Here is a 22,477-nt window from a genome sequence, read left to right on the forward strand (position 1 = left end):
ATGGGAATTGAATCAGGCCCAAAATTCATCCAGATAGTTATTCACACCATCTAACTTTGCACATTTCCTGAGTTGAGAAAATACCACAAATGAGAGGGAGTAAGAAGTAGCTCAGTTATAAGGGGAATGTGTATTAACGGAGCCTCTCCTCCTCTACCATCATACCTGCCTCCTCCCTAAATCTTGTTCCGTCTGTAATCCTCATTCCACCTATTTTCTTTTAAAAAGTGAGAAAAACATGATCATTTCATCTCCCACCCTCTCCATTTTAGTCTCTGAGGCCTGAATTTTCCCTTCTGACACAGTTGCTGCTGCTGCCATCATTCTCTCTTGTGCAGTGGTCTCACCTTCTCCCACTTCCCCTGCTCTAGAGTTACTTCCAAAGATCACAGTGAAGGCAGTAGGCTTTTTTCTCCTGATCTTGCTACTTCTAGTCCATCGCTCCTCTTCCACTTACTCTCTTTCTTTGAATACCTCATCTGACTTTTCTCTTCTCCCCCTCCATGTTATCTGTTGACCACTTGACTCTTCCGCTTTCCACCTTCCTCTCTGACTTCACCTCTTGAAGTACTGTCTTCCTCACATCGCAATCCCACCCCCATCCTCCTTGATTATTTTTCTCTCTATACTGATATCCCATCTTATCCCCTAGCTTCCTGCCTTCTTGCTCTCACCTCCTTACTTCACCTGCAAATATGGATCAACCCTCCCACTTCCTAAAATGGTTGCTCATTTTGTCTTCACCAAGTTCTGATTCCTCTCTTATCTCTCCGTCACTGATTTCCCTTTGACCACCACCTTGTCTCCTTCAACTTTGCTCATTGGCCCTCTTTTCCTCACTTTGCCACCTGTTCCTTCCATGACTTTCAAATTATCAGCATCCACAAATTATCTTCTGCTCTTAGCCCTCTCTCTCCTTTTCCCAGTTCTTTCTCCTCCTGCAATTCAGCTGTTGATCATCTCCACTACACACCCTTTTGCTTTCTATCACAAGGTCCATCCATCCAGTCCCCAGTGCTGGCTTATCATAGAATATCAGGGTTGGAAGGGACCTCAGGAGGTCGTCTAGTCCAAACTCCTTGCTTAAAGCAGGACCAATCCCCAATATCCCTAAATGGCCCCCTCAAGGGTTGAGCTCACAACCCTCAAGGGTTGAGCTCACAACCCTGCTCACAATTTAGCAGGCCAATGCTCAAACCTCCCCCCAACATCCATTTTCTATACTCTTTTTACTGTGATGCTGAATGTTTCTGGCAGAAGTCCAGTGACCTTGCTCACTTTCTCCAGTACCACCTAACTCTTTCCTTCTTTAATTCTGTCGTCATCTCAGCCAAACAGCTCTACTTCTACTCCCTTTTCAAGTCCTACACTCACAAACACAGCTAACTCTTTACTACTTTGATTCCCTCCTCAAGCCCCCCCCCTCCTGTCTCCTACTCCCTTTCTGCATAGCATCTTGCTGATTTCTTTAAAGCAAAAAAATCAGCAAGATTTGGTGTGACCACCTTCCTCCACTTTCCCCTTTTTCTTTTTACTCTCTACTCACTATTTCTTCTTGCTGTTCTCCTCCTCCTGCCCAAGTGATGCCATCCCCTCTTGCTTTCTAATCTCCCACAACCTTTCTCTCACCCCCTTTTCACCCTTCTCAACATCTCATTCTCATCAGATTCCTTGCCCTCCCAATGTAAGCATGTTTTGGCCTTCCCTATATTATTAAAAAGGGAGGGAAAAAATCCCCCCTCCTCTTCTCCTCAGCTGTTACCTGCAAACATGACTTTAACTGCCATCAAATTGTACTACAGAATCTCTATGGAAAGAAATTCCATGCTTGAATAATAAGAATATAGTACTAGGAATAAACTGCCCACTACCTGATTGGGATGGTGATGGTATTGTGAAATGCTCAGGAAGATTAGAGAGGCTACAAAACAGAATACCCAATTATAATGGGGGTTTTTAATTATCCTCAGATTGACCAAGTACATGCAGAGATACAATTTTTAGACAATGAATGACTGCTTGTTGGAGCAGCAAGTCCTAGTTCTGCTCCACAAGGTGAATATAGCTGAACCACTCAATAATAGCACCCATAATGTAATTAAATTTAGCATCCTTGTAGGGGGGAAAATACCTAAGAACCCACCACAATAGCATTTAATTCAAAAAGGGAAAGTACACAAAAGGAGAGAGCTAGTTAAATGGAAATGAATAGGAATAGTCACAAGAGTATAAAAGTATTGCTCAGGCATGCAGGAGTGAAATCAGGAAGGCCAAATCACACTTTAAATTGCAGCTAGCAAGAGATGTTAAGAGTAACAAGAAGGGTTTCTTCAGGTATGTTAGCAACAAGAAGAAAGTCAAGGAAAGTGTGGGCCCCTTACTGAATGAGGGAGGCAACCTAGTGACAGAGGATCTGGAAAAAGCTAATGTATTCAACGCTTTTTTTGCCTCTGTCTTCGCGAACAAGGTCAGCTCCCAGACAACTGCACTGAGCAGCACAGCATGGGGAGGAGGTGACCAGCCCTCTGTGGAGAAAAGTGGTTCGGGAGTATTTAGAAAAGCTGGACGAGCACAAGTCCATGGGACTGGATGTGCTGCATCCGAGGGTGCTAAAGGAGTTGGCGGATGTGATTGCAGAGCCATTATCTTTGAAAACTCATGGTGATCGGGGGAAGTCCCGGATGACTCAAAAAAGGCTAAAGTAATGCCCATCTTTTAAAAAGGGAAGGAGGAGGATCTGGGGAACTACAGGTTAGTCAGCCCTACCTCAGTCCCTGGAAAAATCATGGAGCAGGTCCTCAAGGAATCAATTCTGAAGCACTTAACGGAGAGGAAAGTGATCAGGAGCAGTCAGCATGGATTCACCAAGGGCAAGTCATGCCTGACTAATCTAATTGCCTTCTATGACGAGATAACTGGCTCTGTGGATGAGGAGAAAGCAGTGGACGACGTGTTCCTTGATTTTAGCAAAGCTTTTGACAGGGTCTCCCACAGTATTCTTGCCAGCAAGTTAAAGAAGTATGGGCTGGATGAATGGACTATAAGGTGGATAGAAAGCTGGCTAGATCGTTGAGCTCAACAGGTAGTGATCAATGGCTCCATGTCTAGTTGGCAGCTGGTATCAAGCGGAGTGCCCCAAGGGTCGGTCCTGGGGCCGGTTTTGTTCAATATCTTCATTAATGATCTGGAGGATGGTGTGGATTGCACCCTCAGCAAGTTTTCAGATGACACTAAACTGGGAGGAGAGGTAGATACACTGGAGGGTCGGGATAGGTTACAGAGGGACCTAGACAAATTAGAGGATTGGACCAAAAGAAATCTGATGAGGTTCAACAAACACAAGTGCAGAGTCCTGTGCTTAGGATGGAAGAATCCCATGCACTGCCACAGACTAGGGACCGAGCGGCTAGGCAGCAGTTCAGCAGAAAAGGACCTAGGATTACAGTGGACGAGAAGCTGGATATGAGTCAACAGTGTGCCCTTGTTGCCAAGAAGGCCCATGGCATTTTGGCCTGTATAAGTAGGGGCATTGCCAGCAGATCGAGGGACGTGATCATTCCCCTCTATTCGACATTGGTGAGGCTTCATCTGGAGTACTGTGTCCAGTTTTGGGCCCCACACTACAAGAAGGATGTGGAAAAATTGGAAAATGTCCAGCGGAGGGCAACAAAAATGATTAGGGGACTGAAGCACATGACTTATGAGGAGAGGCTGAGGGAACTGGGATTGTTTGGTCTGCAGAAGAGAAGAATGAGGGGGGATTTGATAGCTGCTTTCAACTACCTGAAAGGGGGTTCCAAAGATGATGGATCTAGACTGTTCGCAGTGGTAGCAGATGACAGAACGAGGAGTAATGGTCTCAAGTTGCAGTGGGGGAGGTTTAGGTTGGATATTAGGAAAAACTTTTTCACTAGGAGGGTGGTGAAGCACTGGAATGCATTACCTTGGGAGGTGGTGGAATCTTCTTCCTTAGAGATTTTTAAGGTCAGGCTTGACAAAGCCCTGGCTGGGATGATTTAGTTGGGAATTGGTCCTGTTTTGAGCAGGGGGTTGGACTAGATGACCTCCTGAGGTCCCTTCCAACCCTGATATTCTGTGATTCTATGAGTGAATACCTACAAGCTTCATGGAAGCTATTTAAATGTACCATAATACAGGCTCAAACTAAGTGTAAACCCCTACTTAAAAAAACACCCAGTGATGGGACCAAAAAAAAAAAAAAATACCCACCATGGCTAAACAATAGAATAAGAAGTAGTTAGAGACAAAAAGACATCCTTTAAAAACTGAAAGTCAGATTCTAGTGAAGAAAAATATAGAAAGGGGCATAAACACCAGGAACTTAAGTATATAAGTATGATGAGGCAGGGCAAAAAAGAATTTAAAGAGCAATCATCAAAAGACTAAACAAATGTTGCTGTTAGTTTTTGTAAGTATATCAGAAGGAGGAAGTCTGCCAATTAGTGTGGCCCCAGACGATCAATCTGCTAAAGAAGTACTCAGGGAATACAAGGCTGTTGTGGAGAAGCTAAATGAATTTGCATCGGTCTTCACTGCAGAGGATGTCGGGAGATTCCCACATCTGAGCCATTCTTTTTTGGTGAAATATCTGAGGAACTGCCCCAGATTGTGATGTCATTAGAGGAGGTTTTGGAACAAATTCATAAATTAAACAATAAGAAGTTACCAGGACCAGATGGTATTCACCCAGGAATTCTGAAGGAACCCAAATATGAAATTGCAGAACTACTAACTGTGATATGTAACCTGTTGCTTAAATCAACCTCTGTACCAGACGACTGGAGGATAGCTAATATAGTGATGATTTTAAAAAAAGGCTTTCTGAAAGTCCAAGTATACTGTATTAAATAGTAGGGATAAATGGTCACTTTTCACAATGGAGAGAAGTAAATAGCAGGGTCCTTCAAGGATCTGTGCTGTTCTGCATATTCATAAACGTTCTGAAAAAAGGGGTGAACAGTGAGGTGGCAAAATTTGCAGATAATTCGAAATTACTCAAGATTGTTAACTCCGAAGCTGACCTCAGAGTTACAAAGGGATCTCGAAAGACTGGGTGACTGGGCAACAAAAAGGCAGATGAAATTCGGTATTGATAAGTGCAAAGTAATGCATAGTGGAAAACATCCCACCTATATGTACAAAATAATAGGGTCTAAATTAGCTGTTACAACTCAAGAAAGATGTTGGAGTCATTGTGGTTAATTCTCTGAAAACACCTGCTCCATATGCAGTGGCAGTCAAAAAGCTAACAATGTTAAGAACCATTAGGAAAGGGCTAGACAATAAGACAGGAAATATGATAATGCCACTATATAAATCCATGGTACACCCACAGCTTGAATACTGCGTGCAGTTCTGGTTGCCCCATCTCAAAAAAGATACATTAAAATTGGAAAAGTACAGAGAAGGGCAGCAAAAATTATTAGGGGTATGGAACAGCCTCCATATGAAGAGATTTTCAAAATACTGGGACTGTTCAGCCTGGAAAAGAGATGACTAAGTGGGGATATGATCTACATCTAGAAAATCATGAATGGTGTGGAGACAGTGAATTAGGAAGTGTTGTTTACCCTTTCGCATAACACAAAAACCAGGGAGCACCCAAAGAAATAGGGGTGAAATAATAGGCAGGAGGTTTAAAACTAAGATTAGGAAGTACTTCTTCACACAACTCTGTCTACCTGTGGAACTCATTGCCAGAGGATGTTGTAAAGGCCAACATTATAACTGAGTCAAAAAAGAATTAGATAAGTTCATGGAGGACCCCATGCTCTGGGGTCCTGATCCATGACTATAACTCGTAGGCATTATGGTAATGGAACTCATAATAGATGCTGTTGCCACCTCATTGTGGCTGAGGTATCATGGCAGTGAAGGGCACAGTGATATATTTGAAACTGAATATTTTAAGTACATTTTTAATTTAAAGAAAATGGTTGCCCTATTCAAATCATTCTGTCTCTCCATCTTAATTACTTCATGATAAATATATTATGGCAAACTCAGAGCCTTGAGAATTATATACCCATAAATCCTGTCAAATCCTGATGGTGCAAAGATGCAGATTCATAGTGAGATATTTATTCCAATTTTTTTTCATTAAGGACATTTATCATCTTTTTTTCAAGATTACAATTATTGTTGTTTGATATAGTTTTTTTTTTGTTTTTTTTTTTGCCTTTTAACAGTAAGTAGACATTCTCGACAGGGAATTTCTCTGCTGTCCTAGTCAGGCATAGATTCAAGGCTACACTCAAAATCAGTGAAATAATGAACAAGTGGATTAAAGACCTTTTTTATTAGCACTTTCTCCTTTTCAAGAAACTGTTTTTAAATGCTCAAATAAATTTGTTAGTCTCTAAGGTGCCACAAGTACTCCTTTTGTTTTTAAACTAACAACTCAGAGTACATACAATTGTAATATTTCACAAATCTTTATGTGAATCGCTTTCTAATGAGGTCATAGCTAGTTTCCTGGACACAATAGCTCTTATGGCATTTCCTCTTCTGGTCTCCCCCTTTCTCTGTTTTTTATAATATGCCTTAAAGACAGAGAAACAGACCTATATAAATTAAACATCAGAATCGCTAAGAGAGAACCAGCTTCAACCTCCAAGTTTCACAGTAGCAGTCCTACTGCATACCTTGAGACTGGAGTTGAACATAGACACCTGAGTTGGGGATATTTAAAAATGTCATTGAAATGCAGTAAAATCTTAAAGAAAACTTGTCTTAATGTTAGAGGCGCACGAAGGGGAAAAAAATCTCTAACCTCACAAATTAAGATGTTTCGTTAATTTTACTGCTTTCTACAAAAACCTGCTAATTCTAAATTTTAATTTAATTATATTATACACACGCATGCACACACATACACACACACTCACACACAAAAGTTAGTTCTAACAATCACTTCACAGCCAACAAAATCTTAGGCCAAAAGTTACCTTCAATTTGTCCCAGGGGGCAGTCTTGTGAACAAAGCTGGGGTGATGTGATCTTGGTGGCTAAGGAGATGTGCTTGCTGTATTCTGGACTAATTGAAGCTCTTTTAAAACTTGACGTGATTACCTATTTAGGATTCCAGAATTGTCACCTGTCTGTGTCACTGCAGCCTAGAATGTCTGAGTCAATGTGAAGCGATGGAAACAGCTACAAGCATGGTTGAGAGCTCTTTTTGTTTAGAATATCCACAAGGTTCAAGGATCACTGCGATTCATGATCTGTTACCATCCATTGTTTTAAGTTCTCAGCTATTTTGACTTTGCAAATTACACCAATGCAGTGTACAGCTACGGTAAGGCATGTATATTTGCCATCCCAAGAGCTCTAAACCATTGTTACATCAGAAGTAACACAATGAATTGCCACCATTACTGTATAGCAAAGTTGCATGCAACAATTTAATTGGTTGGATGAAGGCGAGACTACAGATTATGGATTACTTGGCCCAAATGCCACACCCATGTGATAGTATGGGCTTCCATTTACTAGTGCTTTATATATGTTAAATTGAAATAGTACATCTTGTAGATTATGAAGCCGTACATCATTCTATCCAGGTTCATGTATGGTAAGATGGGGAAATTGTAGATAGAAGAGTGTGTGTGTGGTGTGTCCAAAAGACATGAGGAATCCTGAAGGACCCCAAGACTGTGAACCAGTTTGACGAGCTAAAGACATATGCCTTCAACTAAGAATGAAGTGATAGTGGTTGCTAGATATGCACCCTCTTCATGAAATAGTCCCAGTTTTTAAAAACTCTATAAAATGTTAATTAAAAAGTTCTACTGTAACATATATGGCATATACAGAATATGTGGTAATGTAAAGTGGTGCAGTGGTTTTGTTTATATGACTTTGGGATCACAGCATTATTCATGAATTAGTGGGTCATTTCAGATTATCACCATTCATATTGTGGTATTACACCATACAGTCACACATATAGAAAAACTATATTTTAGCAAAGTTTTTAGAAGTTGTTAGTTAATTTGTATTTTTATATCCATCCACCTGTAAACTTAGGCTGCAAGTTATACTGGGAAACTAACTTTGGGCAGGTCTCTGATGGAAAGGAATGTTACAGCTCATACATTTTAGAAATTTCTACATGGTATCTTAAATTAAACAACATTATGGATCAGGTGTTGCAAATTAAAGTCCAATAGCGCTTCCTTCCCCTGGCTGCTCAGAGAGATTCCCCTTGCCTACCATGCGCCTCTCCCCAGCTGGGGGAACTGTCATTTTATCCCCTCTATCTCCCATCACATCACTATCCTTGGACCCCTCACCTCCCTGCAACCTTTAAATCTACCTCTTGTTCCCCCTCACTCTCCCGACCCACCATTCATAGTGTCCCTGATGCTCCATACAGGCCTGTGTCCTGTCCAGCCCCTGAACCATAAAGTGGCAGCAATTTTGCCTGTGAGCATGGCGTCAATCTCATTGAAAACAGTGGGAGGTGGCAGCCAACTTTATTATGTGCAGCCTCACTTCCACATGCAGATAGACTGCAAGGAAAAAGCAGCCAACTTGTTGACAGTAATGGGAAATGGTGGTCATTTTAAATAAAGGAAAATTTGTCAGTTGACAGCCTTTCATGTTTTCATAAGCAGAGTTGTGATAAAATCATGAGAGGTGGTAGTACTGATAACTTGTAACTAAGCAAGACTAGAAAGAACTGATCAACACCATTGTAGAGGGATAAGTAAATTTTAATTCTAGTCAATACTCAAATTATAAAGGTGCAGAATTATGTTTATATATAATCTTGCTGCCCTGGGAATGTTTTTGAATAGTATTTAACTGTCTTCCCACTGAAGAAACAGACCCTCAAATATTTTATGTATGTGAAAGATCACAAACTCTAGGGGAAAATAATTGTTTTGGGAAAAAAATACAAAGCTTTGTTTAAAAAAGAGACATTTTCTCTCACTGTCTCTGTATCACTTTGTGTCACCGGCAGCATGAGTTTGTTAAACTTCAGAGTGGACTGCAGAGCTCATCTTTTCTCCCTGGCCTATAATGAGTTGAGTGATGGGTAGTAGTGGCATTGGTTCTCGTGGAGATTCTGCTGCGGGCAAGGTTAAATTAAATGTAGTTGCTGGTATTTTTGGTCTTTGGATAATTGTTGGGCATATGCTTGTTTTTTAAAAGGGCTCTCAAGAGCTTCAAAACCTTTGAATGGGTGCTTTTTCATTGTAAAGTAATAAGAATAAATGGATGGCCATATTTGGAATTCACATTTTAAAATTACTTTAAGATAGTAATTTCCTTTTTTCAGCACAGCCTTTCACCAAGGATTTTTGGTATTTTTGCTAGGGGCAGATATTCTTATGAGAGAGAATTCTTCTTTGTTTATAAAATTATTTAAAACTACAAAATCCACTTTTTTTCTTTTTATTTCTTTCAGAAGTGAAGCCAGCTTGCATATTTAACAGTGTGGAGTATTATGATGGAGACATGTTTCGAATGGATGCCTGTCGTTTCTGTCGATGTCAAGGTGGTGTCTCGATTTGTTTCTCAGCCCAGTGTGGTGAGCTGCACTGTGACAGGTACTACGTGCCAGAAGGAGAGTGCTGTCCAGTCTGTGAAGGTAATTTTTTTCTTAATATTCACTTATTACAGCTGCTCTCTCTTATTTGTCTTTTAAGTGGTGATTAGCTCTCTGAGCCAGTGTGCGTTGTCACATTTTGTCATTCTAAAGTTTTGGCAAAATATAGATAGTGTTTTTTTAATCCAAATGATCTTCTACAGTTGCTGGCTGCTATGTTTGGTGCACTGTTTCCACTCTAGCCACAGCTATCTCATGCCAGGTACAAGCACAACCGTAATAATTAAAAAATGGCTTAATTCCTCCTGAAGGCCTTGTATCGCGGAGGCTGCTCCTTGATTCTGTATCCACACAACTAGATGGACTGCTCTGTTGCACAAGTCTCCCATTAATTAACACCCTGCCAAAAAAAACCCCAGACTTCCTTCTGCCTTCCGTCAACATGACACGGATTTCTCTGCTTTGCATTTATGGCGGTTTATTTCCAAAATGGGTAGGCATATGGAATGCTTGTGGTTCCAGTCTGAGAGTGGGTTGTGCGCTCTCTCTCTCTCTCTCTCTCTCTCTCTCTCCTTGATAGCCGCCTTCTCTGTGTGCCATGCTGCTATGATCTCTCTCATTTTGGGTGACTCTCTCATTGGCCTAAAAAGGATTATATAGGAAGTCTCACATTAATCTCTGGCTTGCACCAACACTGAGACAAGAAATTATTTGATGCATCCTTTGCCAGCCATGTCTCTAAGGACGACTACCACTCTTAGGTGGTTGAAGTTGCCAAAACTTGAGTTTGTTGAGATCAGGAAGCAGAGAGAGAGCTCTTTGAGTTATTGGGTGGGTTGCTCCAACTTTGTTCCTTTTCCATTACGCTTTTAGAGGAGTTGATCCAGATGAGTTCTGAATTGCCTAGCTTGAGCAGCTGCTCCTTAGCTAAAGTGTTCAGTATATTCAGTATGTATTGGTTTGGTCCTGTAAAGTCCCTTAGGGTTTAGGTCTTGTGTTTCTTTCAGATCACTTGTGAGCAGGTGAGATAAGCCAGGATGCTTAATCTAACCATGTCCAGATTTGTACCTGAGGAGGCTGGAGACAAAGCATCCTCAGTGGAGGGGCCTCAACAAGGAGATGGCGCTCTCCCATTGATCTGACAGAAACTCATGTTTGTTGAACATTAGAGTATGCTGTGAGACTCCTTGGTTTGTCCAGCTCGTATTGGTGGGCTTGTTTTGGCTTGTTTGAGGGGTTTTTCATGGCTGTAGGATGTGAATGTATATTGTCGTGGTCTTTTGTGACATGCTCTTATTTTGTAATTTATTAATACACATGCATATGACTAAGGGCAGGTCTACACTAAAAGAGCTACATTGGCGCAGTTGCACTGCGTCTGGTGAAGAGACTGTGTGCTGACGGGAGAGCGTCTCCTGCCAACATAGCGCCAGTGTGGACAGCGCTTAGGTCTCTGTAATTTGCGTCGCTCAGGGGGTGTCTTTTTCACACTCCTGAGTGACATAAGTTAGATTGATTTACGCATTAGTGTAGACGTGCCCTAAGAGTCGAGATCTGAGTTCTGTTCCTAGCTCAGCTGCAAAATTAGTGTGCGATATTCGGCAAGTCCCTTAAACTTTCCTAGCCTCGATTTTTCCATCTGTAAATATGGATTTTTCAGTTTCCTACCTCACACTAGTGGTGTAAGGATGAATTCAGTAAAGTTTCTAAGGTACATTAAGATCTATAGAAGAAAGGGGCTATACAAGTTAAATGTTGCTGTTGTTACTTAGGTAGAAATATTTAATTGATTACAGCCTGGAGAGTACTAAATGTGCCATGTGACAATGTACTTTTTCAGTGTTAACTCTGGATCCAGTCATGTAACCGTTTCTCACCTGAATGTGTATTTCTTGCTCACATGAGTAGTTCTCTTGAGTCAGTGGTTCTCAATCAGGAGTACACAGAGGTCAACTGGGGGTAGGTCAACTCATCTAGATATTTGCCTTATTCAGTGTTTCTCAACCTGGGGGTTGTGACCCCGATGGGCTTTGTGGGACAGTCACAAGTTCAGGTTCAGGGAGTCACAAGTTCAGGGCTAGCGTTAGGGGGTGGCAAGCAGGACAGTTTCCTGGGGCCGCATGCCACAGGGGACCCTATGAAGATAAGTTACATGTTTCAGCCCCAGGTGGCAGGGCTCGGGCATAAAGTACACTGAAATATAAGTGCAATATTTATCTTCCAGTAATTTATTTTATAATTATATGGTAAAAATGAGAAAGTAAGCAATTTTTCAGTAACCGTGTGCTGTGACACTTTTGTATATTTATATCTAATTTTTTGTAAGGAAATAGTTTTTAATTGAGGTGACACTTGAGGTATGCGAGACAAATCAGATTCCTGAAAGGGGTATAGTAGTCTGGAAAGACTGAGAACCACTGCCTTAATTGGATGGGGTTTTTGCTTCAGTGGGACTGTTTGTATGCATAAAATTTCCAGGATCAGACCTTATAAGCATAAACATATATATGTCAATTAAAATTAAACGATATTTGATTAATGGTGTGGAAACCGCTCTCTCTCTCTTTCTGATGATTGTATGGTATGTTCACTGTTGTATCTAAATGACTTTCATACACTCAAATATAGGGGCCACTTCTCTGCCAGAGTTACAACACAAAGAAGGTGGCCCATGATCTCTCTTGTTTACTGAAAAGTTGGTACTACGTCATTTGTCAGCAACTTATTCTGATAAATGGTTCACTACTATGTTAGGCTGCTTTTAAAAAAATCAGATTTACCTTTCCTCATCTGAGACACTGCAAATGGGACTGCCAAGTTAATTAGTTTTTATTCTCTCTTAGATGTTGCGAGTTAGGATATCAGAAACTTCAAATGGAATTCTCTTGGCGTGACTGGTTCCTGGTAGACAGGATACAATAGATAATGATTAGACAGTTGTCAGCAGAACCCCATCTCTCAGATCTGGTTTTTAGTCTCAGCTGTTTTTTAATTTGGCCTTGTCTGATACAACAGTCAGGCTCTTGCTTCATTTGCCTGGTTGTCTGACATTGGTCTTGCGTGCTGCTTATATGCCTCCTTTTCTGGTATGGCTTCCCATATCTTGATGTCAGGGAAGTATGGGCTCTGGCTTTTCAGTAACTGGCAAGCAAAATACTTGTTCCCTTCTTCTGTAAATCCCTTTTGACTCAGTTGTGTCCTTTTGGGTGAGGTTAGGTGTTTGGCTCTCTCTAAGGGATTATAATTTTACTACTTCTCTTGGTGTGATAGGGCATGCCCTGCTCCTGTCATTTTTGCTGTCATACATTGTTCATTGATCTTCCTTTTGGAGATATCACCCAGTGCTTCGTCTCACCACCTTTTACGTGCTCATGTAGCCATACTATTTACACAGACATTCAGCATAACTACCTTTTTTTTATTCCCAGGTGGTAGAAGTGGGAAAAGGTCTCTCCACACAGAGAGCTCCCTTTATCAGGCCTAGCTAGCCTTTTTCTCTCTCTTGATTCTCCTCCACTGTGCACTTCCTTCTGGTGCTCTTTTATCCAATTTCCTTGTCAATAGGCTAATTAGCTTATAATTTACCTGGCCCCAATCTGATCTGGTAATCAGGAACTTCCTTAATCAGGCTCTCTGGGGGGACTAATGGTTTAAACAGTGACCAGAGTGCTAGTTCAGTTGCTGATTTCAAGCACTCTGTTGCAATTTGGTATAAAACCTCTTACAACCCCTATCTTAATCAATCAAATTCTGTCCACAGGACACCTGTCAAAGTTAGCTGTCTCAGCTCCTTGTATGATAACATTTTTCTTTTTGAATTTCCAAAGTGGTCTATGCTAAACAGAAGCTAGAAAGACATCAGTTAATCCTCAGTTGGTGCAGATGTTACACATTATTACTTACTTCTATTCTGAATGTTGGGGATTTTTGGTGGACTTTCTTTTCCTCAGTGTTTTGTTTTCTTGTTACAGTTGCTTATTTTGTCTACTTACAATTTTCCTGATTATTTGAACTGTGTTTCTTGATGGATCCTCCGTGCTCTTTGCCTTTACTTTTGAGCTCACAAATAGTGGTACAGGCATCTACCAATCTTTCAAGACCGAAATCTTTCTGCAGCTTCTGCAATTCCTCCAGAATTTCTTTGGAAGCAAGGAGGAGTGTGGCCATTGTTACACCCCTTCAAGGAGTGTAATCTACTGTCCCTGAGTAAGCAAGGCTTGCTCTTTACATCCATGACAATATGCATTGCTTGTGGAAGATCTCTCGGTGCTCTCCTTCTGCATTTGTATAAAGGCTAGTCACAGTCCCGCCCATAGAGTTTTATGAGAAGAGATATCTCCTTATTCTTTTCCAATGAGTATGGCTTATATTGGTTTGGGGTAAGAAAAATTAAATAATTACATAAAAACCCCGTAAGTTTAAGGAACATTACGGTTGCAAAGACAAGACCTCAAAAGATAAGAATTACCAGAATTAAGCTGGTCTGTGCAGCCTTAATTTTGCCCCCTTGTGTTTGTGCATTTTGATAGTATTGGCCATCATTGTATAAAAAGTTTGTGGCAGAATGAGGTGAAGAGCTTAGCAGTCCTGAGTTTCCAGTCCAGTGCCTTGACCAAAAGAGAACATCCTTATTTCTTTTAAAGAATTTTGCTGATTTACCATCTTGTGCACTGAATGAAACAGATGTCCGTAAAAAAAGTACTGTGTGATCATGTCACTCAGTTGCATCCAGTTTTATCGCAATGAATACCCACACAAAGTGGAAAAAATCTGATAAGTTCAATAACTTTTGGGTGCTTGACTTTGCAGTCTTAATGTTCTTTTAATATCATGTTTTTAGTGTAATTTCCTAGGATTTGGGGAAAAGAAAGAAAAGAAAAATACATCATATTAGACCATAATGATCCCCATATAAGTCATTGGTGTTTTAGATTATTTTTACACAGAACCTTTAGTTGCACAGCTCATATCTCATATCTTTAGTTGCACAGCTACAGGAGTAAGCAATAGGAGTAGTAAACTGTTGTTATTTGTGAACTAACCATGAGAGGGAAATGGAAAAGCTACTTTATCAGTGGTGTACACAAGCATTTGCTGGAGAGCGTTGAAATGGTGAGTCAGGGTTTGTAAACTCTTTGTATGTTCTGGTGGTTATAGATGGCACAGCCAAGCATATAAGTTTGGCACATTCATTCTGCAAGATAGTGTGATTATAAGTGAGACTTGGGCATACCACATTAGAGAGAAGGTTCTATTTTTGGCTCTGCCAGAAGAGATCACCTACAACCTACTTTTTAGAACATATTTAATATATGTTTAAATATAATATATATTTAAAATATGTAAAATGTGGGGAATGATATCTGACTGTCACTTAATTTAGGGGTATGAAGACTTGTTCAATAATAAGGGGTATGAAGTGAACAGAATTATTAATACGAGTAAGTGGAATAGGTGAGACTAGAACTCGCAGTCTCCTGGTTCCCTGACCAGCTCTTTTCCCAAAGGGATAGTTACTGTTACACTGCTCCATTAGAACTCAAGCTTTGTGGGGCTGTGGAGCATCCTCAGTGCAGATGGAAGGTAGTGTGGACGTGTAATATTTTCAGTGCAGATAAAATGTCAGTGAGGCCCCTGAGCATGCTCAGTGAAGAACCAGTATTCAGAGATATGAACTTTTTAGCGGCTTGCTGTTAAACTTTTGTAAATGGTGAGATGTGCAAATGGTTATTTTTCAGATCTACGGTTTAGCCAAATCCAGGTAGATTTTCATGGGTACAAAAAAAGGCAGCTGTCTGACTCCAGTGTTATCTCCTGCCAACATTAAAGTTCTTGTTCCAAACCAGAGAAGCACTAGAGCTCTTCAAAGGACAAGTGGGATAATTTTTTAACATTATCAAAACTCCCTATTTTCCCGTAACCTCTGTTTTGGAAATGGCTTAACAATTTTCACTGACACATAAGGGGGGAGAGGGGAATCACAAACCTAGCATACAAATTTTCAGTCTAAATGGTTACAATTTGGCAAAGTTATGAGCAACTGAAAACAGGGGCTTATAATGGGAAGTGCTAGGAAACCTTAACTATAGGCATTGCTATAGCTCTCCCTGTAATGAAACCAGGGGGTTAGTCTTCTGAATACAGCTGTTTGTATCTTTATAAGGGCAGCCGATGAAACTTCAAGAAATAACCCAACTTTCTCATTGTTGGTGGTATCACTCATTTCGACTCCTTTGTTCTTGGAGATAAGACTGTTTTCTCTTCAAATCCTTGAAGCACATCTATGGTCTGGAATTTAACCTAGGGGAGAGGAAAGTTTATCTCTGCACAGTATTTGGGATTTGCTCCTGTTGTTAGTTGCTAGTGTTAACTATTAAAATGTTGGCTATGTCTCAAATGTAGTGCTAGTTTGAGTTATTGTTTGTTTTGTAATCTAGAATTACTGCTTGTTTTTTATATCTAATGTAAAAAATTGTAATAGAGATACATATGTTTCCTTTTTGTGTTTGTGAACAAAATACATCAGCACCGTTGCTAATTTGGATGAGTTGAGTACATTCCTGAAGATCAAAATATACTTTTCTTTGTAGTTGTGGGAAAGCATATGTAGAATAGCATTATTCATTTGCATGAATATTGAAGAGAAACCTCAGTATGAAGAGGTATGTTCCCAAACATAAGCATGATGATTACAGTAACATGCCCTGAGGCACACGTATCTCATTTTCTTTAGTAACAAGGAAGCAGGTCTTGGAGTTTTAAATTCCAAGAGATGAAACTGTGTTGTAGAGAGTAATGCAAATAACTGTTAAAGCTTTGAACTTGACCTGATAGGGCAAAGTAATGTCATTGTGGCATGTATGTCTCTGTATTATGCAAAAACCGGGGGGACACAGGGAGAAAAAAGGATTTTTCTACAAAAGGCACTAAGCACGCAATCTGATGTCAATGCTAAGTCCCAAAAAGTATAGGGGAAGGCTTACTTTTTATGTCCTAAGGTCACGGGGTGTTAATAACAACATAACCAGGTGGTTTACAGGGTGAACTTGTCTCACCAATGTAAATTCATGGCCTTTCAACAGTTAGAAAACAAAATGCAGTCTGTTTGCTAATTATACACATATAATATACAAAAGTATAAAAAAATAGAGTTAGGTCCTGAAGTATGAAATCTAAGTTTGTATTTTTGTGTATGCTTATTCTACATGCAGTTTAATGTAGAAGGTCACACTGTTTTGGAACCTAACTGATTTGTTAGCAATCCTACATAGTACATAAATTGGAACAATCTGGAAATGAGTCTCTTAACATGATGTTTTTTATATTCTAGCATTCACTTGCTAGTGTCCACTTTACTCTAGTTAAGGGTGCAAAATAGTTTGTTATAACCCTGTTTTCTCTTGCTAGTAAGTTTTTACCAAAAAAAAAAAAAAAAAAAATCTTTTCAGCCAGAGGTGCCAACTTTCTGGTTTCCCCAGGGGTGATCATCCCGTGCTCCACCCCAGACTCCACCGCACCTCTTCCCTTGCCTGCACCACCCCACCTCTTCCCGCCCTGTTCTGCTCCCTCCCCTAAGTGTGCCCTTCCCTTGCTTCACCTCTTCCTGCCCCAGCTCCTCCCCCTAGCACCTCCTGCATGCTGCTGAACAGCTGATCACCAATGGATGTGAGCTGCTGTGGGGGAGGGGGAGGGGCTGATCAGCAGGGCCACTGGTGGGTGCTGAGCATCCACTGTTTTTTTTCCTATGGGTGTTTCAGCTCCAGAGCACCCACAGAGTCAGCGCCTATATTTTCTGCTGAATTTGTCTAAATTGGTTGTATTTGAAAGTTGGGGCAAAGATCCCTGCACCATTTTTGTCTTTAGAGTACACAGAGGTGCTAGGTAGGTGAAGAGTATGTCCAGTGGAATATTTCAAACGAGTCTAAGAATTTCCACTTCTGTAAGGATTATCTGTATATGCATAGATGCAACTACTGGGATATAGCCACTTCCTAATGTTTGTCTATTCTTTTGATATCCCCTCTCATAGTGACTGCAGAACTATATTATGCATTTGAACATCCAGTCTCCTATCCATTTTTTTAATATAATTACACCAATATGCACTCATAGTATGTATGTGTTCTTCACAAGTGCACACTTTTCAACACTTGTTACTAGGCTCTAATCAGCCTTAGGCTTACCCTGGGCCTTCCTACCCCAGGCTGGATCTGAAGGACCCCGATTGTCACCTCAATAATTGTTCTTATGTTTGAATTTGAGATTTGATTCAAATTACGTGCTGTGAAGCGTTGTGCCTCTGAATGTACTGGGATCACCAGAGGCCAAAAGACTTGAAAGATTGGTTTTATTTAGTTTTATTTTAAAATATACATCCATCTAACATTCTGGGCAAGTAAAATTTTTATAAAAACAATTACAATTCAAACCAGCTAACTAAAATAATAGACACATCCGATACCACCAACTCCAATTTGTGTACGCTGCTTCACCGATGACCGTCATTTCTTCACTTCAGAAAAAAAAATGGTAGAACAAACTATCCTTGCAATGTGACTTAAAGGTCATGCATCTGGGCCCTGGGGGAGGTAGCAGTTTCCATAATCAAGGAGCTCTAATGGAGAATGTCCTACCTCCAGCCTTCTGTGAGACCATGCCCAGACACAAAAATCAAGGCAAAAGTGGTGTGAGTTCAATTGTGTGAGCTCAGTCGAGCTAGCTTAACATGGCTGAAAAACTTTAAAAAGCATTGAATGGGCTCTTCAGTTACGTTAAACTAATGAGATTGAGCTAGCACAATTTAAATTGAAATCCATATTTCTTGTCTGTCAAAACAAGGCTTGAACTGGGTCTCACCTTTCATGGTATCACATAGAAGAGAAGTGGTCTCTGAGGTAACCATGATCTAACCCATTTAAGGTGTTGCATAGTTTAAAACCAATACCTTAAAATACACTTGGAAATTTACTGTAAGTTGTGTGCATTCTGGAGCAATTTGATTCCTGTCATAAACACCCTTTCCAATCAGGATGCTGCATTTTGTACCAACTGAATTTCCAAGTGGCTGTAATATGCAGAGCATATTACAGTAGCCTAATCTGAAGATGACTAAAGCATGGATCATAGTGACAAGGTTAGCCCCTGAAAGAAAAGGGCCCAGTCTTCTTGCCAAGTGTAAATGAAAAAGGAGTTACCTGGGTCTCCAGTCCAGGGATTCTCAAATTTCATTGCACCATGACCTCCTTGTGACACAACAAAACTCATTATATGACCCTAGGAGTGGGGACCGAAGCCTGAGCCTGCCTGAATCTCACTATCCCGGTTGGGGGGGGGGCAAAGCCCCAGCCCCACAGCTCTGGGGGAAGGGCAAAGCTGAAGCCCAAGAACTTCAGCCCCAGGCAGGGGGGCCTGTCACCCAAACCCTACCACTCAGGTCTGAAGCCCTTAGGCTTCGGCCCCGTGTGGTGGGGCTTGGGCTTCGGCCCTGGGCTCCAGCAAGTCTAACGCCAGCCGTGACGACCCCCTTAAAATGGGGTTGTGGCCCACTTTAGGGTCCCAACCCACAGTTTGAGAACCGCTGCTCCAGACCCATCACCTGGCTGAGGACCAAGTCCCCAGGAATGCGTTGAGCTCTTTTCCAGAAAGGGAAAAGGGTCTCAAGGCCAGCCTCTATAACAGTGATATCAAACTGCATGTTTATATATATCTTCCAGGCATAACAGGGAGAATAAACTGTCTCTTCTTATTATAATTTGTCTTGATTTAGATCCAGTATATCCAGTTAATAACCCTGCTGGCTGCTATGCCAATGGTCAGATCCAAGCACATGGAGATCGATGGAGAGAAGATGACTGCACTTTCTGCCAGTGTATCAATGGAGACCCTCACTGTGTGGCAACAGCCTGTGGACAGAGTTGCCTGAATCCTGTTAAGGTACCTGGGGAATGCTGCCCAGTGTGTGAAGGTAAGATATATTCATTTCAAATGCTGTCTCCCAGTAGAAGCCTCCCTGTAAGGGCTTGTCTTCATTAGATAACATTATCACTTTGAGTCATAATTGTGATAAGGTGACCATTACTGACTTGTGTAGGTCAGGACAAATTCTACTGGACACTCGTGCTTAAGGCTACATTTGTGACATGGCAGGGGCTGCGGGACTCTGGCGCTGGCAACCAGTGGGGCCTGGCAGGGTTCCAGTGACAGGCGACAGGGGACCCCTTGTAAGGTTCCAGTGACAGATTCCTGATGGGGCCCTCTTCAGGGTGACTGTCTCATGCCGGAGGGTGGGGGGTGAGCAACTGGGGGTGTCCCATTTTCTCCAGAGTACAGAAGTTAATGTTTTGTATGAGGAAATGGTGGCAGAGATGCATTTTTTGGCCCTGACCCTGCAAAGGCTTAAGCAGATGCTTAACATTATGTTGAGGCTATTCATAGGCTAGCATTTTCAAAGGAGTCTAAGGCTGCTGGGCATCCAGTCCCCATTGTGTAAGTCTTTTGGAGGCTGAGCAATTTGTATCTTCTTAGCAATATTTATAGTGTGTTAGTGTATATGCTGAGGTTGTTAAAGGATATACAGTATTCAGCTGAGTTGGGCTCACTCAAAACTTGAATATGTTTGGGATGGCAAGGAAAAGTTCACAGAATTTTCAAGATACTGTCATTCTGCTGATTTTCAAAACTAACTGGTAATTTACTTTTCAAAAATTTAGTAGAATATTTGTTAATATTTTTCACTTTCAAAAATATTTTTATTGTGAGATATTTGAAAAACTGAAGTTTTTAATCTTAACATTTGATTAAGGCGACCAGTTAATATTGAAGTGGAAAAGATAAACAAGTACAAATAAAACAATGAACATTCAACAAAAATGGAAAAAGAAAAAAGCTTAGGTTGAAAATAATAAAACATTAAGAAAATCAAAATGCTTTAATTAAAATATCCATTTTTGGAAGTAGTGCCAAAAATTGGATGAAAACTTTTTCCAACAAGATAATTTGACCAGCGTTACATAAAACCTGCATCAATTATCTATATAAATTAGTCTTTCCTTTTTGGAAAATTAATGTATAAATTTTGGGGGTTTTGTGTTTTTTTTAATTATTAAATTGCTATGTATGTATGTTTTAAAAAATATACTATTTCATGAATAAAATGTGTGAATTTAAATGATGTTCCTCACTTTAAGCTGCCTTTGGTTTGCTTCTGTTACCTCATACACTTAAATATTTGAGTTCATTGAGGGGTAGATACAAATCTCATTAAAGTCAATGGAATTTTTTCCAGGAGCTATAAAAACTTTGATCTTTGAAAGTTTCCAGAAAATATTCTGTATTTATGAGTTGGAGCCAATGTTTCCAACAACTGTCTGGATTTCAGTAAGGATGCACTGTGTAAGCCTCAGAGATTCCGTTGTATACTAATCTTCTGAAACCAGTAAAGGAACACAATAAGCATGACAGTGGTATTTACTGTAATCAGTGCTTTTCTGTAATGGATATGGAATTACCCCTCAGTGCATGGCCCTGTGGAAAACCATGCCTACTCAGCCCAGTGGCGGATTAATGATTTTGCCGCTCCTAGGCCCTGAAATAATTGCCGCCCCACCCCCCAGCAGCTCCCGGCCCCCCCCGCCGCAGCTCACCTCCACTCAGTCTCCGACTCCTCCCCTGAGTGCACCGCCAGGTCCTGCTTCTCCCCACTCCCTGCCAATGCTTGTGCGTGAAACAGCTTCGCGCAGGAGGGGGGAAGAGGAGGGAACGCAGCGCGCTCAGGAGAGGAGGCAGGGCCGGGGCGGGGATTTGGGGAAGGGGACCGATAGGGGCAGGGAGGGGGCGGGGAATGGGGGGCAGGGAAGCGGTGGAGTTGGGGCGGGGCCGGGGGCAGAGGGCATGAACCGGCACCGGGGGAAACAGCCTCTGGCTGCTATTATAAATTTGCCACCCCTGCAAATTTGCCACCTTAGGCCTTGTCAGTGTAGGCGTTAATATGCCGCTGACTCAGCCCGGCAGCATACTGGCCACAAGAGAGGTATCACGCTAATTAAAGAAGAGCACAGATGCACCATCTCATAATGCTGGAATTGCAAGGTCCCTCTCCAATCTACCCTCTCCACATGAAGAGGAAAGGAGAAGAAACTAAATGTTCTCACCCCTAAACACATCATGGAACAGGGTGGAAGAAGAGGAAACATTTGTATAAAATTTCACCATTATTCTTTCTCTGCTTTTATATATTATAGAATTAAGAAAATATCTGAAATTGAAGGAAACAAAACAATGGGATTCAAAATCATAGACTGCTACCCTAAAAATAAGAGATTCCTCAAAGACATTTTATTTATCTTCTGACTTCCTGGATCCATTTTTGATTAAACATTTATACTCAAGCCAGAATCTGAATGAGCTAGCTGCCTTACTTTTCATGGATTTCATTTTTTTTACAGTCTCAGCTGCTAGCTTTCATTTCCTCATGGAAATAGCTCTCTTTTACATAATTGGCTGAGTTTTTAAATTAGCTCCAGGCAGATACCTGCCCAGAACAGCATTTTATAATCAACAGGCACTGAAGGAAAAGTATAAACATCTGCTGACTTGCAAATCTAGAAAATGGGAGGTTTCTATATTGTCCATTTGTTTTAGATCACAGTTGCTCCTCTTGAACAATAAGAAGCAGAAGTATGTTGTTAGAGCATATGAATTTTATAAACGGATTATTGGATGTCCTGTTGCATAAGACTAGAAACGATGAGAATCAGTTTCCTATGGGATTTTTTTTTTTAAGTTGGGGAATAACAGGATCCCTTCTCTTTTAAACGTAGAGTAAAAAAGGGGAACTGGGTGGATAAAGGGGTCGATTATAGGATATTAGAACCTTATATTGAGTGGTCTCTGCGTATTCCC

General features: G+C 40.9%; 1 protein-coding gene across 7 annotated transcripts in view; it reads left to right on the forward strand.

Moving 5' to 3' along the window:
• CRIM1 (cysteine rich transmembrane BMP regulator 1) overlaps positions 1-22,477 on the forward strand; it is a 307,580-nt gene that overhangs the window by 164,266 nt on the left and 120,837 nt on the right. For all 7 annotated transcript variants that reach the window (XM_075126992.1, XM_075126987.1, XM_048843698.2 and 4 more), the window contains 2 exons: positions 9,437-9,619; positions 19,344-19,541. In XM_075126992.1, the coding sequence (XP_074983093.1) occupies positions 9,437-9,619; positions 19,344-19,541 (381 nt within the window). The remainder of the gene's footprint in view (positions 1-9,436; positions 9,620-19,343; positions 19,542-22,477) is intronic.

The sequence above is a fragment of the Caretta caretta genome, chromosome 3, assembly GCF_965140235.1.
Source record: "Caretta caretta isolate rCarCar2 chromosome 3, rCarCar1.hap1, whole genome shotgun sequence".
Classification (NCBI taxonomy): Eukaryota; Metazoa; Chordata; order Testudines; family Cheloniidae; genus Caretta; species Caretta caretta.